General features: G+C 39.2%; 1 protein-coding gene across 1 annotated transcript; it reads right to left on the bottom strand.

The window, feature by feature from the left end:
• Positions 1-303: 303 nt before the first annotated feature.
• On the bottom strand, positions 304-895 carry LOC149185809 (10 kDa chaperonin, mitochondrial-like). Its single transcript, XM_089412497.1, has 2 exons — positions 765-895; positions 304-482 (listed from the first exon to the last, which is right to left on the bottom strand). The coding sequence occupies exons 1-2, from the start codon at positions 877-879 to the stop codon at positions 304-306; spliced, it is 294 nt and encodes a 97-aa protein (XP_089268623.1). The 5' UTR covers positions 880-895.
• Between the last annotated feature and the right edge of the window lie 16,153 nt (positions 896-17,048).

Raw genomic sequence — 17,048 nt, forward strand, 5'->3', positions numbered from 1 at the left:
CCTTTTTTAGCTCTTATGTCCCTTGTAACTCCCTAATCTACTCTCCATATAGCTGAGCTCCTCCTCCATATAATTAGGTGCTCCTGACATGGTAGCTGCCCCCTCCATACTGTCCAGCGCTATCCATGTTGTCTTGCTTGTCCATAAATGTTTCATAAAAGAAGCATTGTCTTGACATGGTTTCATAAAAGAAGCACTGTCCTGAAATGGTAATTTTAGCTTTGTCCATCCACAATTTTTTTTCTCAGAAAGCATCCTCTCCATGGTTATTCTCACTACGATTTTCCTGTAGGCGAAAAAAACTTAATCTTGCAAAATCACAAGAATATCATCCTCTCGATACAAGTGGTACTCTTTTTCTACAATTTTTACTTCTGTGCCACCATATTCAGGAAGAAGAACATGATCACCCTCCTTGACACTAACAAGAATAGTTTTTCCATCGTTGCTATGAGAACCAAGCCCAACTGATATGAGGAGACAGCACCAAATGTACAGGTAGCTTTTCAGGAAGGAGCCGGCACCTATACTTGCATGAGGTGGGTGGTCCAAACCTAAACTACCACATGCTCATATATAACTACCACCATTTCACTGGGCTATCAATTAGGAGGGGCAGTCACTTACTCATTGTCTTGGTCGGCATTCATTATATACGTAATTACGTCATTCGAGATATGTCATTTTGCGCATCACCCAAATGGCCAAATTAGGCTATTTCTTAGGTCTACGCAGGTTCCCCAGCTTGGGCGTGTCAAGTAGCCCTGAGTTCAACTTGCTAGTGCTCTCCGGAAGCAAAATGCCACTAGCAGTCTTGCTCGGAGCAACAACTTTCTCTATCAAAACCCTGTTAAGCAAGGGGATAAGCTTCTTCGCCATTGGTTTGATACTGTAAGGGAAGAAACCCTTATAGTCAGAGGCCTTTTATATAGGGACCCTACAATTGCAAAATCCTTCTACCTCCACCATCACACAGGAAACGCACAACATTCGACGTCTGTGGAGACTTGTGTTCAAACGCCATTGTTGTTCATTGTCTTTTGTGTGGCTAAAAGAGGAAGTGAAGCCTGTTTCGACCCTTGATAAACTCAATGAGATTGCATGCTCTGTACATTCGGTTACATTTGCAGTGAACCCAATACAGTGACATGAACGTTGGATTGAACGATGCCAAGAGAAGGACTGACTCTATTGCATAAGCGTTGTGTGGCTTCTCAGCGTGATGTTAAGGCGTGGCTTCTTAGCGTGATGTTAAGGTGTGGCTACTCAATGTGGTGTTAAGTTCCGGCTTCCATACAAAGCGTCCTCTTTGTTATTTCTTCAATTACAGCATCAGATAAGTGTAGGATATTGTTCTTACGGTTTGGTCAAATGCTGCCATCATTAATATCATCCAATTGAATTATATAATATGTCAGGACTACGTTCTTCAGCCTTTTAGTGGACGCAGTGCTTTATGCTGTTGAGGGTATTTTTTTGAGTATACTGCGATATTCTATACTTTAACATTGTGCAGATGAATGAAAATTGATATTTGAGTTTGATGTCCAGTCACATCAGAACTATATTTTCTTTTCATTAAGAGTAAAAGTTTTGCAGTAGAAGTTTTTGCTACAGTATGCATTCAATCATATCCATGGTGGGAATAGTTCTCACTGGCAAGGAGAACTATCCTGAATGGTCTCGGATGATAAAACACACACTCATTTTCAATGAGTTGTGGAAAGGAGTGTGTGTTAGAGACGGAGGCAATGAACCGATATAGCCTACCTCAGACAAAGAGCTCGTCATTTGGGAAAACAAGAACAGCAAAGCTTATGCATTAATCGCAACATCTGTAAATGAAGAGGTGAGTTGCCATATTTCGTCATATTCAACTGCCTTTGAAGCCTTACAAAAGCTGAAAGAACTCTATGACTCACATTCTGCACTTGAAGTTGTTCAACTCATGATTAAACTCTTCACTCTTGAACTGCAAAATAATGATCCTCTTGCTCTTGCATCTGAAGTAAAGTCTATAATGCATGATATCAAATCCACTAAGGTTGAATTGGATATTCCTCTTATCACTTTTCTCTAGGCACTTTATCCTACTTACTCCAATTATCTTGAGTCATTTCAAGCAAATGGAAATCTCAAAGATATAACCTTTGACTCTCTTGTGAAAAAGTTTGATGAAGAGAGAAAGCTTTTGGAAAGAAGACAACCCCTAAATCTTCTGAAGAGGCTGTGTGCCTTGTTCATAAAGAAAAGCATCCTGCTGAAGATTCTACAAGAGGAAGAGGTGGTCGAAGAGGAAGAGGAAGATATTTCAGAGGTAGGGGGGCAGACATTCTCAAGGAGAAAAGGCAGATCTGCACTGTATATGCTGCAAAAGAAATGGATCACATGATGCCTCTACATGCAAGCTACCATGGGAGAAAATTGAGCAGAAAAGAAACCAACAAAAAGGTAAAACTGATGATACAGACAAAGATAAAGCACCTGAATCCACTTACTATGTTTTGGCACAATGTAACATTGGAGTAAATGAAGATTTATTTAATGCTTCACTTGCTTCTTGGAAAAATGATTGATTGCTTGATTCAGGAGCAACCTGCCACATGACTCATAGAAAATGTTTTTTTTTAATATTTCACTGACAATGTTGATGGAGCAGTATACTTTGCAGACCAATCAAAAATCAAGCCATCAGGGCTTGGCACAATCAGGCTTAAACTGCTTGGTCTTCCAGACTTTCTTCTGCATCATGTTCTATATCTCCCACGGCTGAATAGAAACTTGTTGTCCTTGGTCCACATCCGCCGGCAAGTTCACTCCATTCATATGTTTGATGGAAAGCTTGAGGTAAGAAAAGCATCTGACCACTCACTTGTCATGAGGGGAATAGAAGAAGAAAGGCTTCTCAAACTGCAAGGAACCTCTGCTCATGCACAACATTTCTCATACAATTCTCATCATGAAGAAGGTACACTTCCATCAAGTTTATTATGGCATGCTAGATTTGGACATTTGAACTATGACAGTCTCCACTTGTTGAAGAAAAATGGTGTTGCTAGTTTGCCTACAATTCCTAGGAAACTTAAGCAATGTGATGCTTGCATTCTAGGAAAGCATAGCAAACAGTCTTTTCATGATTCACATTCAAAAGCACATAGAAAACTTGAACTCATTCATTCAGATTTATGTGGTCCAATGCCTGTTCCTTCTGCAATTGGAAAAAAATATATCATGACATTTATTGATGACTACACCAGAATGTGTTGGGTTTATTTATTGAAGAACAAATCTAATGCTTTTCAAACATTCAAGATTTTTCATAAATGGATTGAAAATGATGCACAATCTCATATTGGGTCTATTCACACTGATAATGGAAAAGAATACACATCAAATGAATTTGAAAACTATCTTCACCAACATGGGATCAAAAATCAAACAAGTGTGCCTTATAATCCCCAACATAATGGTGTAGCTAAAATAATGAATAGGACAATCTTAAATATGTTACGATCCATGCTCTTGTTCAAGAATGTAAAGATAATGTTTTGGGTTGATGCTGTTCTATGTGCTGCATATATAAAGAATAGATGTCTATATAATGCTATTAGAAACAATACTCCTTATGAAATGTGGTATGGACATGTTCATTCGGTAAAGCATCTCAGGGTCTTTGGTTCCACCTATTATGCCTTGATACCAAAGGCACATAGAAACAAACTTGGTGCTAGAAGTCATAAGTGTATCTTTCTAGGATATTCAAACACCCCAAAGCATACCGCCTCTATGATGAAGTAAATAAGAAGTTTGTTGTATCTATAGATGTAATTTTTCTTGAATCATCCAAAATTGACAATTTTGTTGAGCAGCAACTTGATCGCTTGGATAGATTCACAAAAGCAAAATCATTTCAAGAATTTGATAATCAGATTCCACATCTTGAAGGGGGGATTCCTATACTAGATCAACATGTGGAATCTTCTTCTGAAGAACACTCTCCCCCACATGAAACTCCAACAACGGATGATGCTTTAAGTGATGTAATTGATAGAATTGGGAGACTCAATCTTGATTTAGTCCCAACTCAATCAACGGAGCAGCCTGGACCATCTAAAAAAGGTCCCCCAAAGTGGGTGACAAAGACACTTGAAAGTGTTCATCCTAATGAAGTTGGAAAGACAGGAACCGGAAATTCAAACTGGCAAAATGGAGGTGATGTAGATGACTCTAATTCACCTATTGATATGGATGTTTCTTATGATTGTGAATTGAACTTGTCTATAGATTTTGAACCAACTTCCTTCAAAGAAGATGCTTCTCATGATGAATGGAAAGAAGCGATGCAAAAGGATTATGATGCCCTCATAAAGAACGACACTTGGAAGCTAGTTGATCCTCCATTAGGAACCAAACCAATTGGCTGCAAGTGGGTCTACAAGAACAAGTATAAAGTTGATGGCTTACTTGACAAGCACAAATCTAGGCTTGTGGAAAAAGGTTTTGCACATAAGGAAGGGGTCGATTATGAGGAAACTTTTTCCCCCACAGCAAAATGGGCTACCATCCGGACACTATTTTCACTAGCAGCTCAGAATGGTTGGAAAGTCCATCAAATGGATGTAAAAACTACTTTCTTGAATGGAGATCTAAAAGAGAATGTTTTTATGTCCCAGCCTAAAGGATTTGCTGTGAAAGGTCATGAACATAAAGTATCAAACTTGTGAAGTCCTTGTATGGCCTCAAACAAGCACCATGAGCCTAGTATGAAAAACTAACTGAGCATCTTCTGAAACTCAATTTCAAACATTTTGATCTTGATGATGCAACTTTATTTGTGAAGAAAGTTGGCAAGATAGTTGTATATCTTGTGTTATATGTAGATGCTCTTTTGATGACAGGGAACAATGAAAGCTACATTGCAACCATAAAGAAGGAATTGGGGAAAAGTTTTGAAATGACTAATTTGGGCTATGTTCATTACTATCTTGGCATTGAAGTAACCCAACATCCAAAGTCCATATTTCTTTCTCAAAACAAATAGATTGGAGATCTGTTAAATAGGTTTGGCCTGACAGAGTGCAATCCTCTTACTATTCCAATGGAACAAAACTTAAAGCTCACATCTATTGAAGGAAAAGAATTTGAGGATGCAACAAAGTATACACAACTTGTAGGAAGTCTCAACTACCTAACTACCACCAGACCAGGCATTTCGTTTGCTATTGGAATCCTCTCTAGGTTTATGCAAAAGCCTTGTGAGGGACATTGGTCTATTGCAAAAAGAGTTCTAAGGTACTTGAAGGGAACTCAAGACTTTGGAATCAAGTATACACAGGTGGACGACTTCAGCTTGATTGGATACTCTGATTCAGACTTCGTTGGAGACAAAGAAACCGGGGTATCAACTTCAAGATATGCTATGAGTCTTGGATCACGAGTTGTCTCCTGGAGATCATGCAAACAATTAGTTCCAGCAAATTCCACAACAGAAGCAGAATACGTGGCAACAACTGAAGCAACAAAATAAATTGTGTGGCTCAGGAAAATTCTTGAAGATTTGCAGGTAAAACAAGTACAATCAACTCCACTCATGATTGACAATACCTCTGCAATAAAGTTGGGCAAGAACCCAAAGTTCCATGATCGAACGAAGCAGATCAATACTAAATATCATCTGATTCGACATCATGTTGAGGCCAAAACAATCCATCTCCATCATTTTTCCACAAATGAACAAATTGCAGACATCTTCACCAAAGTTATTGGAAGAGAAAATCTTGAACGATTCATAATGATGCTTGGACTCACCAACATCCCTTAAGATTAGGGGGGGAATGTTGACACCTAATCCTTGTGATTGGGTGAATTTATGTAAATAAATAAATTAGAAATATGAACAGTCATCGAGAGATGAACTGAATAGTCTCTCCCTCATGTATATAATAAAGACCTACCTTATGGAATAATATAGTCAAATCATTTTTTCTTTATGGAGTTACTGCCTGGCTTGACAGATCCAAACGGATGCCAGTGACTATGCCATGGGAGTAGTGTAGACACAACATGATAAACCCATATGTTATCATTCTGAGACATTTAATTCTATAGTAGTTAACTATCCTACATATGATAAAGAATTGTATGCATTAGTACAGAGTGTGAAAAGGTGGAAACATTACTTAATGGGCAAAGAGACAGTAATACATACTGATCATCGACCACTTCAATATCTACACTCCCAAAATAAGTTGCAGCAATCAAGGCACTATAGATGGATGGGTTTTCTACAACAGTTTCATTTAGTCATCAGATATAAAAAGGGCACACACACTAAAGTTGCAGATAAGTTATCTAGACCCATTGTAAATGCATCTACTATACTTAAGCATAATTCTGTGTTACATGAGAGCTACATGGAACAATATGCTCAAGATATAGACTTTAAAGATGTATATACAACTTTAAGTCAAGGAAAACGAATAGAAGAATTGGATTATCATGTAAAGGGATGACTCCTATATCATTGTGGGAAGCTATGCATTCCACAAACTGAAAGATTAAAGATAAGTCGAGAAGCACACACTTCTCTAATATCAGGTCACTATGGGGTAAGTAAAACAGTTGCAGAGCTGCAAAGATTTTGTTATTGGCCAAAAATGAATGAGACATTTTCTAGATATGTAAGAGGGTGTGCCATGTGTGCTAAGAGAAAGCCCAACAATAGAAAACTAGGCTTGTACACTCCATTACCAATTCCTTCTCACCATTGGGAAAGTGTTTCCATGGATTTTGTTGGAGGACTGCCTAAATCTAGGAAAGGTCATGATTATCTATATGTTATTATGGTTAAGCAAAATGTGTATTTTGATACCTTGTAATAAATAGATTATAGTTGAATAGACTGCAAAATTGTTCTTTCAACATGTATGGGTTCATTTTGGATTACCCACTTCCATTGTATCTGATCGAGACACCGGATTTGTGGGAAAGTTTTGGTCAAGTCTATGGGAACTGATGGACACAAAACTGAAGAGAAGCACAACTTTTCATCCACAAACTGATGGCCAGACAGAAGTAGTTAATAGGACAATGATCCAGTTGCTTAGAGGATATTGTAGTAAACATCCTAAGCTTTGGGATGAACATTTGTGTTATGTGCAACAGGCGTAATACAGAGCGAAACATTCTTCTACACAGAGATCTCCTTTTGAGACCTGTTTTGGTTTCACACCAAGGTCTCCTTTGGATTTTGTCTTTGGTAAAGACACCATAGTTGAGGGACATAATGATCTTGACAGGGAAACTAGGTTCATTGAAAAAATCCAAGAGATCCACCAGGCAGTATAAGAACAACTGGAAAAGAACCAAGCCAAATATAAGGCAAGGCATGACAAGCATCAGATGGAGCATAGTTTCCAAGTTGGTGACCAAGTCTAGCTATATATCAACAAGGACATGATGCAAGGTGAAGGTAACAAGCTAAAGCATATCAGGTATGGACCTTTCAAGATACTTGAAAATATTGGTGAGAATTCCTTTTGCCTTGAGACTATTTGAACCTTCACTAATTGAGGATGCCGAAGAGCAAAGTCAATTGCCTTCTATTGATGACCTGTTACCTAAATATCTTAATGAATTACTGGAAGACATAGTTTTAGACAGGAAGGTGAGAACGACGCATAGGGGAGATGTTGAGTACCTCAGAGTTGGGCTCAAGGGTTCAAAGCCGAGCAGTGCAAAATGGGTAGAGATTGGACAAGTGAGACAATTGTACCCTCACTTAGTCGATGCTTGAAAAGCAATTTTTGGTGGTCCAAAAGCTTTTTCAGTGGGAAGGCCGTGATCAGAACTGGATCCATGAAAATTATCAAAGTTCTATGACTGTATCAAAATCATGACAGACTTCAAAACTTGTGAACAATGAGCTATCAGGAAGACCTCTGGACAATGGCAATTTGTAGACAACAAGGAATGACGAGGACCTCGATCAAAGCACGCTGACCGAGGCCCATGGAGACTGTACAGGATGCAAACTAGTAGTTGGGAAGTCTGGATCAGAAAACAGAGGTCGTTTCTGATGCGCGATAAGTGCTAATTGCACATCACTAGGCAAAACCCCTCAAAATGGAAAGGCCCTGAGTGCTCGGTCACAAGGAGAGCTGAAAACCATGGGAAAAGTGCTAAAGCAAAAGGTGGGTCCCAGGCTCCAAAACTGCTAGAATATCGGAGGCATGTTGGGTGGTAAGCGGAATTGTCAGGAGACCCAGCGATTCCATACAGTGAACGACGTGTGTCCCATGGATGAGAGAGAAAACTACCTCTCATCATGGGCTAATGTCTGAGCAAGTCAACCATGCGATAAGAGTGAACACCGTAGGATTTGGGGGTTCCAGATCTAATGGCAGAGGTTGCACCCAGAGGGAAACCAGATTTGGAGGGAGAAATTAAGTTGCACATATAAAATTCTAAAGTCTGATTTGACCGCTGAGCTAGCAAATGAATCATTACACAGAGTAACCGAAATACTGAACTGTTTGAGGAAGAGCTGGCGCAATTCATGAGAGGAAAAGTGGCCACTTCCCTGTGAGATGTTACACAGTCGTGATGATGCAAAGGTAGGGAATTCCAAGTGAACAGCAGCAAGCGAACCAAAGAGGTGGAAGAGGAAGTGAATAGTCATGTGCTGTATTTGACTTAAGCCATGAATGCACAGACAGAGAAAGAGGAGAGTGAAGTGAGCACTGTAAGAAAGAAGAAAACAGTGAAGAAGGAGATAGAAGAGATAGAAGTAGACACACAAAGCCGAGCTGACCTGTAGAGCTGATGTGGCATCGAGAAGACAGAATGCTTGAGAGGTTCAAGCAATCCCTGCGAGGATATCTGCTGGAACTGAGTACCAAATTGGACTCATCCCATTTAGACCAGTTGAGGTCGAGACTTGGTAAGGAAGAGTCTGTGTGCTCTAGTGGCTTGGGGAATCCAAGAACCACCCTACTAAGCATTATCTATTCAGGAGACTCAAACTGAGCTCCCATTATAAAAAATATGCTTTAAAGACACAATAAAAGAATGCCACCACTGAAAGCTAGACTGGAGACATAGCCCAAGAGGATTGGGTGAACTCCTTATTAATTTGTTGTGTTCTATTTTGCTTACTTTGTTTCTCTTACTATTTTCCATTTTCCAGTGTCTGTGTATTTTTCAATCTCATCGATCCATTGCCTAAGATAACATAGACACACACCAACACATGAGTCTATAATACCTTCATTCATTAATTAATTACCTGAGATCACTCACAAGTGATTTTCAGATCAATTCATTTCAACTATGATCATAATGTGAGGAAGATTCATTATTTTCCAATAGGTTTAAAATTTGGTCTTCCTGTCTTACTTTTTCAGTAGTAAAAATAGGTTGTATATAATCTTCCTCATCTATCCATTCTTCATTCTTTGTTTCTATTGTTGTTATTGCAGGAGGGTATAATGTAAATTTCTTTGTAGAATTTCCATATGAGATAAACATGTCACCTAATCTACAACCGATGAAAGCATCAACTGTGGCTAACCAAGGTCTTCCTAGGATTAATGGATGTCCTCCTAAATTATTCTTGGTTGTTAGGACCATGAAATCAGTAGGATATTCCCAAGAATCTATGGAGACACAAACATCCTCCAACACATCTTCGGGTCTAATCACATACCTATCTGCTAGTTATAATAAGGTTGGTGTGTATTGAAGGTTAGGAAGCCTAAGTGTGTACATAACTTGTTTACTCATTGTTGGCATTATGATTCAAGTGTTGTCCTTGATGGCAACTCACTCAGAGGATGGTACAGGTGCTCAGAGGTTGGTACAGGTGATGGCAACTTAATCAGAGGACAGATCTTAGTACAGCATGCCAAGAAAGTTCATACACGCAGGTTCGTTAAGCCCAAGTCGCGTATACAAGCAGGTTCACTATAGACCAAGTCGCGTATACGCAGGTTCTCTATATATCAAGTCGCGTGTACACGCAGGTTGGCTTCAGTAAAAGAGCGTGTATGTGGAAAAGTACCTTTGGTCCGTGGCGGTTAGTCCTTGGAAGTTGTGCCTATGGTTTCGGACCATGGTGTCTCGACGGGCGTGTTGATCCCTCGTTTTGAGGTTGATGGTATTGTGTTACTATGGTTTTGGACCGTGGTATTGTGAAGTACCTAAGGCTATATAAGGAGAAGATCATTAGGCAAAGGAGCAAGCAATGTGTGTCTGACGAAGTGAGAAGATCTGGTATTACTGTTTATCTGTTTGGGACGCTTGGCAAGGGTCGGATCTGACAGCGAAGGCATAAGAAACTATTTCTAGATCTGCACGCGGGTTGCCTTTGGTGAAAGTGCGTATACACGCGGTTTTGGTACAGTGAAGTAGCGTATGCATAATAAGATTTGATATTTTAGGTTGCTGCTGATTCTGGTGGTTGTTGCAGAGTTCTGGGCTCTGGTTTGGGTTCTGTGTTCTTGATGACAGGGTTTCAGTGATTCAGTATTGGGTTATGATGCAAGTATAAGTTGATGATTGTATTGCGGTAATGTTTGTTTTGTACTCTTGGATCCAGTCTGAAAATTGATGAAACGTGGTCCCTGAAGGAAAGCAGGTTGTAGGGTCAGCACCTACGTACTAGTAAATGGATCGGCTAGTATAAGAGCTGAGGGGGTTATAGCTCCCTTCCAGAAGTAGTTGGAAAACGAGAGAGGGTTGTAGCCCTCTGCAGGTTGTAGCCTGCGTACTGGTAAAGGACTGCACCAGTACATTGTAAAAGAAGTTTCTTATTAAAGAAGAAAGAGACGAATTGCAGCAGGTGGTTTTCACCCACATTGGGTTTCCACCTTATATCATGGTGTTCATGTGTGTGGCTCTTGTGTGATGTTCTGTTCTGTTATTCTGCACCTGTTTACTGTTAATATGCTTAATAATGTTCTGATGCATTTACTGAAGATTAAGCTAACTGAATTATAAGATCTCTGGATATACGCGAGTTTCATTAGACACAGTAGCGTGTACACGCGGGTTCACTTAATTGAAGTAGCGTATATGTTTCTGAGTATGAAATTGGAAAGTTTTTACTGATCTGATAATACTGATTCACCCCCCCCTCTCAGTATTATTTCCAACAATTGGTATCAGAGCAGGTCCTTCAGAGGAAGCTTGATCGCTTGAAGGAAAAGATCCATCAGAATGGCTAATCCAGAAAGAGAGGCACACATCAGGCCACCAGTCTTTGACGGGAACAATTTTACTCACTGGAAGATAAGAACCACTGCATATCTACAATCACTTGGAGCAGAAGTTTGGGGAATCGTAGAAGGAGGATACAAATTCCCATCAGCAACTCCTACAGATCCAGCAGAGAAAAAGCAATATGAGCTCAATGCCAAAGCTGTTACTGTCCTATTGAGTAGTTTGACTCAATCAGAATTTATGAAGATCATGCATTTCAAATCAGCTAAGGAAATATGGGACAAAATCGTTACAAGCTACGAAGGAGATGATCAGGTAAAAAGAGCAAAGCTTCAAACTCTCAGAATCCGGTATGAAACTCTTAAGATGCGTAATAATGAAAGCATAGCTAATTATTTCCTGCGTATGGATGAGATTGTGAATTGTATGAGGGATCTGGGTGAAGAATTTGAGGAAGTTGTCTTAGTTGAAAAGGTTTTGAGATCTCTGTCTACTAAATTTGATTCTAAAGTATCTGCCATAGAAGAAAAGGAGAATGTGCAGAAAATCACCATGTCACAGCTTCACGGGATCTTAACTGCTTTTGAAATGCGACAAGAGGTACCACCAGAGGCCGCATTCGAAGTGTCAGAGGAAGAAGATGAGGTAAATTTTGTCAAGAATCTTGAACGGGGAACTGGACGGTTCAAAGGTAAGCTACCTTTCAAATGTTTTCTATGTGGTAGAGTTGGTCACTATGCTGCTAGATGTCCTCATAACAAAGGAAAGATATCTGAAGAAGATGGTAGAAGCTATTATACCCATATTAAAAGTTCATTCAATGATAGTGAAGATATTAGAAGTCTCATGGCACATAAGAAGAAGAATGCTTCATCCAATAATAGCGAAGATATTAAAAGTCTCATGGCACATGAAGAGAAGAATGCAGAAACTGAAGAAGTTGCCAAATTAAAAGAACAATTGGAGACAGAAATCAGGGTAAGGGAGCAATTGCAGGATATAGTAAAGGATCAGAGTACAACTATTCAGAGACTTGAATCAAAGATCCTCTCTCTAAAAGAAGATCTTAAAAAATCAAGAGAACAGAACAGAGAAGATCTTGAAGATCAAGAACATGAAGTGACCAAACTAAAGCGACAAGTGGAAGAAGGAAGAAAAGCTGAAGAAGACCTAAGGAATCAATATCTGAAAAAGGAAGAACAACATCAAGTTGAGGTAAATATCTTGAAAGGTAAAATAGAAGAAAAGGATAAGATTTTACGATTTCAAGATAGTACTAAAGTCTTGGATGATATTCTTAATAGTCAAAGGTCTCCTGCTATCAAGACTGGTCTTGGTTTTCATGAATATGTTGAAGGTGAATCTAGTTCACAAGGTGAGGCAAGAAACTCTAATGAGAAATCTGAAATGCTCAACAAGGAACAACCAAGGAAAGAAATTCCTCAAGGAAGATCCTTTACTCCTAACTATGGACGTGATAGACGATTATTTCCTCCACTGAATAATGTTGAATGTTATGTATGTCATAATCTTGGACATGTTGCAGCCAGATGTAGAAGTAGAATGGTTCAAGAAAGATCATCGCATCCCAGGTATTTCAGAGGATATTGCTTTGCCTGCAATGCATATGGACACAAAGCAATTGATTGTGATAGAAGGAACATGAAAAATGTAAGGTGTTATACATGCAACAACTATGGGCATAAAGCAAGGGAATGTAGGAGCAGATTTCAAAATTCAAAACAAGAGGACCATACATCATCACAGTTGTTGGAATTGAAGAAGACAGAGACAGAAAGGTGTGGCATAATTCAGACAGCGGACATAACAGATACAGGGGAATCTGAAAGTGATGAAATTCAGTATTCCATCTTGCATACGCTGATATAACGAAGACAAGTCGCGTATATACGCGAGTTACAGGCTGCAAAGTCGCGTATATGAAGAAAGGGCAGCAGAACAGACTCAGGAAATGGTTCAGTCATGGTTGGCTCACACTCAGGGGGAGCATATACTTCAAATAATTCATTGTTGGCATTATGGTTAGAAGTTGATGATGAAACTAAATGATACATCTTATTGTTTAAGGAATGGTTTTGCAGGCTTATGATAAATAGTTATTGCTGGTCTTAGAACCTGCATCTGCTCAGGGGGAGCATGGATGGATTGATACAACTTGGCATATACATAGGGGGAGCCAAATCAGAAACTTCAGCATGTACTCAGGGGGAGTATGGACAGCAGTATGGACAGCAGGAGGTATACCAAAGAAGAGAACATCTTGGTCCGCCCTTTGCCCTTGATGTCAAAGGGGGAGAGTGACTTGGTGTGGTGGTTGCCATCAAGTCCAAAGGGGGAGATTGTTGGCATTATGATTCAAGTGTTGTCCTTGATGGCAACTCACTCAGAGGATGGTACAGGTGCTCAGAGGTTGGTACAGGTGATGGCAACTTAATCAGAGGACAGATCTTAGTACAGCATGCCAAGAAAGTTCATACACGCAGGTTCGTTAAGTCCAAGTCGCGTATACAAGCAGGTTCACTATAGACCAAGTCGCGTATACGCAGGTTCTAAGTCGCGTGTACACGCAGGTTGGCTTCAGTAAAAGAGCGTGTATGTGGAAAAGTACCTTTGGTCCGTGGCGGTTAGTCCTTGGAAGTTGTGCCTATGGTTTCGGACCATGGTGTCTCGACGGGCGTGTTGATCCCTCATTTTGAGGTTGATGGTATTGTGTTACTATGGTTTTGGACCGTGGTATTGTGAAGTACCTAAGGCTATATAAGGAGAAGATGATTAGGCAAAGGAGCAAGCAATGTGTGTCTGATGAAGTGAGAAGATCTGGTATTACTGTTTATCTGTTCGGGACGCTTGGCAAGGGTCGGATCTGACAGCGAAGGCATAAGAAACTATTTCTAGATCTGCACGCGGGTTGCCTTTGGTGAAAGCGCGTATACACGCGGTTTTGGTACAGTGAAGTAGCGTATGCATAATAAGATTTGATATTTTAGGTTGCTGCTGATTCTGGTGGTTGTTGCAGAGTTCTGGGCTCTGGTTTGGGTTCTGTGTTCTTGATGACAGGGTTTCAGTGATTCAGTATTGGGTTATGATGCAAGTATAAGTTGATGATTGTATTGCGGTAATGTTTGTTTTGTACTCTTGGATCCAGTCTGAAAATTGATGAAACGTGGTCCCTGAAGGAAAGCAGGTTGTAGGGTCAGCACCTACGTACTAGTAAATGGATCGGCTAGTATAAGAGCTGAGGGGGTTGTAGCTCCCTTCCAGAAGTAGTTGGAAAACGAGAGAGGGTTGTAGCCCTCTGCAGGTTGTAGCCTGCGTACTGGTAAAGGACTGCACCAGTACATTGTAAAAGAAGTTTCTTATTAAAGAAGAAAGAGACGAATTGCAGCAGGTGGTTTTCACCCACATTGGGTTTCCACCTTATATCATGGTGTTCATGTGTGTGGCTCTTGTGTGATGTTCTGTTCTGTTATTCTGCACCTGTTTACTGTTAATATGCTTAATAATGTTCTGATGCATTTACTGAAGATTATGCTAACTGAATTATAAGATCTCTGGATATACGCGAGTTTCATTAGACACAGTAGCGTGTACACGCGGGTTCACTTAATTGAAGTAGCGTATATGTTTCTGAGTATGAAATTGGAAAGTTTTTACTGATCTGATAATACTGATTCACCCCCCCCCCTCTCAGTATTATTTCCAACACTCATTATGTTTATAGCTGCTCCTAGATCAATCAATGATTTTGGTATTTTTGTTCCATTGATGTGAATTTTAAAATTGGGCTTCCTAGATCTCAATATTTTTGAATTGTCATTTTCCCCATCATAATGTCTGCAATCTTTCTGACTAATTGAATCCTTTTTGTGTATTTTTTTTCTTCCTAATATCTGAGTACTTATTTCCTTAATTGTTTTCGCAAATATTGGTATTTCTTTTATGGCTTGAAATAAAGGAATTTTGATACAAACATTTCTCAATTCATCCATGATATTGTAATCATGCAACATAATTTGTTTTTCTTCTCCTTCATCAATTTTCAACCATTCAGGGAAAGGTGCTCTAATTTATACTGAGGGTTGTTCTATGATAGGAGTATTTACTAGAACATTTTCTGTTTGATTATTCTCTTTTTGAGGGAGAGAAGTCTCTCCTTCTTTAGATTCATTTTTGTGTTTTTGAAGATTTGGTCTTGTTTCCTGAATGACAACAACAGGTTTTCTTTGTAACACTCTCCCATACCTTAATTGGACATTTTTTAGATCTAGTGGAGTTATTACATAAGTTTGAGGATCCTTCTCTTCCATGTTGTACACTGGTTGTTGTGGTATTTTATTATTAGGATTTGGAAGTGGTTGAGCGGGTAGTTGATTCGGTTTTTGTGGAAATGGTAGGGAGAGATGTGGGTTTTGATTTTGGACATGGATTTGAGGTAAATAATTAGCTTGGGGAATTTGATTATATTTGGGTAGAAATTGTGGTGGAAGATAGGATGGTCAATATTGTTGATATTGAGCATAAGCCCCATAAGGATTTTTCCATCCTTGATTCCAAGATTGTGACTATGGCTGAGCCTAAGGCTGCCAAGATTGATTCCAATTATTTTTTGAAGACTGAGAAAATTGTTGTGGTCTGAAACCTTGTGGTTGATTTGGTTGGGGGTTTTGCCATGTTCTCTTGGCTATAAAGTAAAAAGGGTCTACTTGTTTTGGTATTCCTTCATCATTAAATACAACCTTGAGACCTGGTAAAGAAGGACATTCCTTAGTATCGTGATTATTAGCACATATGGCACAAGTTTCTATGGCTTTTGAATCTAAGGGACACTCTCTTAGGGCATGTTTCTTTTGACATCTAGGACATTAAATAGATAATGCAACATTTTCATATTTTCACTTGTTTTGTATTTTGAGGGTCTCTATTTGTTCACTTGGACTCCCTAAAATATCTGTCTTAAATGTATCAAGCAAGCTTCCTAATTCTAACCCATTGACTGTCCCAGCTGCATATTTATTAATTCCTGATAAGAGAGGGTCTCTAGGACTCTTTCCAACTCATTCTTTACCCCTTGAGATATGTACACATAAATCACAAATATCTGCAAATGGTAACTGAGAAATATCTCATTTCCTAGTTAAGTTAAGGAGATCAATCCATTCATCTTTAATAGCTTTATGAAGGAGGGTCTTTAATGTTTCCTCATCCAAATTGTCCATTTTTGCCCTTTTAATATTGTAGAAAAATATCTCTGCTAAGTCTTCAATATTTTCATCTTCTTTTTGTGTCATTTTGAATATTTCATCTTTAAGGTTACTAGGCAGACAACAAAAATCTATATTTGCCTAAGAAAAACTCTTTCATTTGTCCCAATGTTCTTATAGAATGCATTCCTAGACTCATGAAGAATTTTAATGCTGAATCCTTTAAGGTAGCAGGGAATAATTTTAGTTTTTGATCATCATGCAAATAGTCATATGATCTGCATAATACCTCACATTCGAAGAGAAATGTATTTTTCATTGTGAGGGTTGTATCTTCATCAAGAATAGGAATCAAAAAGGATCCGGGTTCCCTCTACCTCTGCCCCCTCCTCTATTCCTATCTCCACCTCCTCCACTACCACTACCTCTACCTCCTCCAATCCTATTTTTATCACCATTGACATTGTGTACCTCTCATTCCCCTTCTTCAGCCATGACAGGTTCCTCAGAACTAATATAAGGTTCTTCTATTTCTTGTGGTTCTTCTATCAATGGTTGTTCAAAATAAGTTTCATGTTCTTCTTATTCACTAAGAACTTCTAATTC

The sequence above is a fragment of the Pinus tabuliformis genome, chromosome 3_1, assembly GCF_031772625.1.
Source record: "Pinus tabuliformis cultivar Carrire ecotype Pingquan chromosome 3_1, CPIR1, whole genome shotgun sequence".
Lineage (NCBI taxonomy): Eukaryota > Viridiplantae > Streptophyta > Pinopsida > Pinales > Pinaceae > Pinus > Pinus tabuliformis.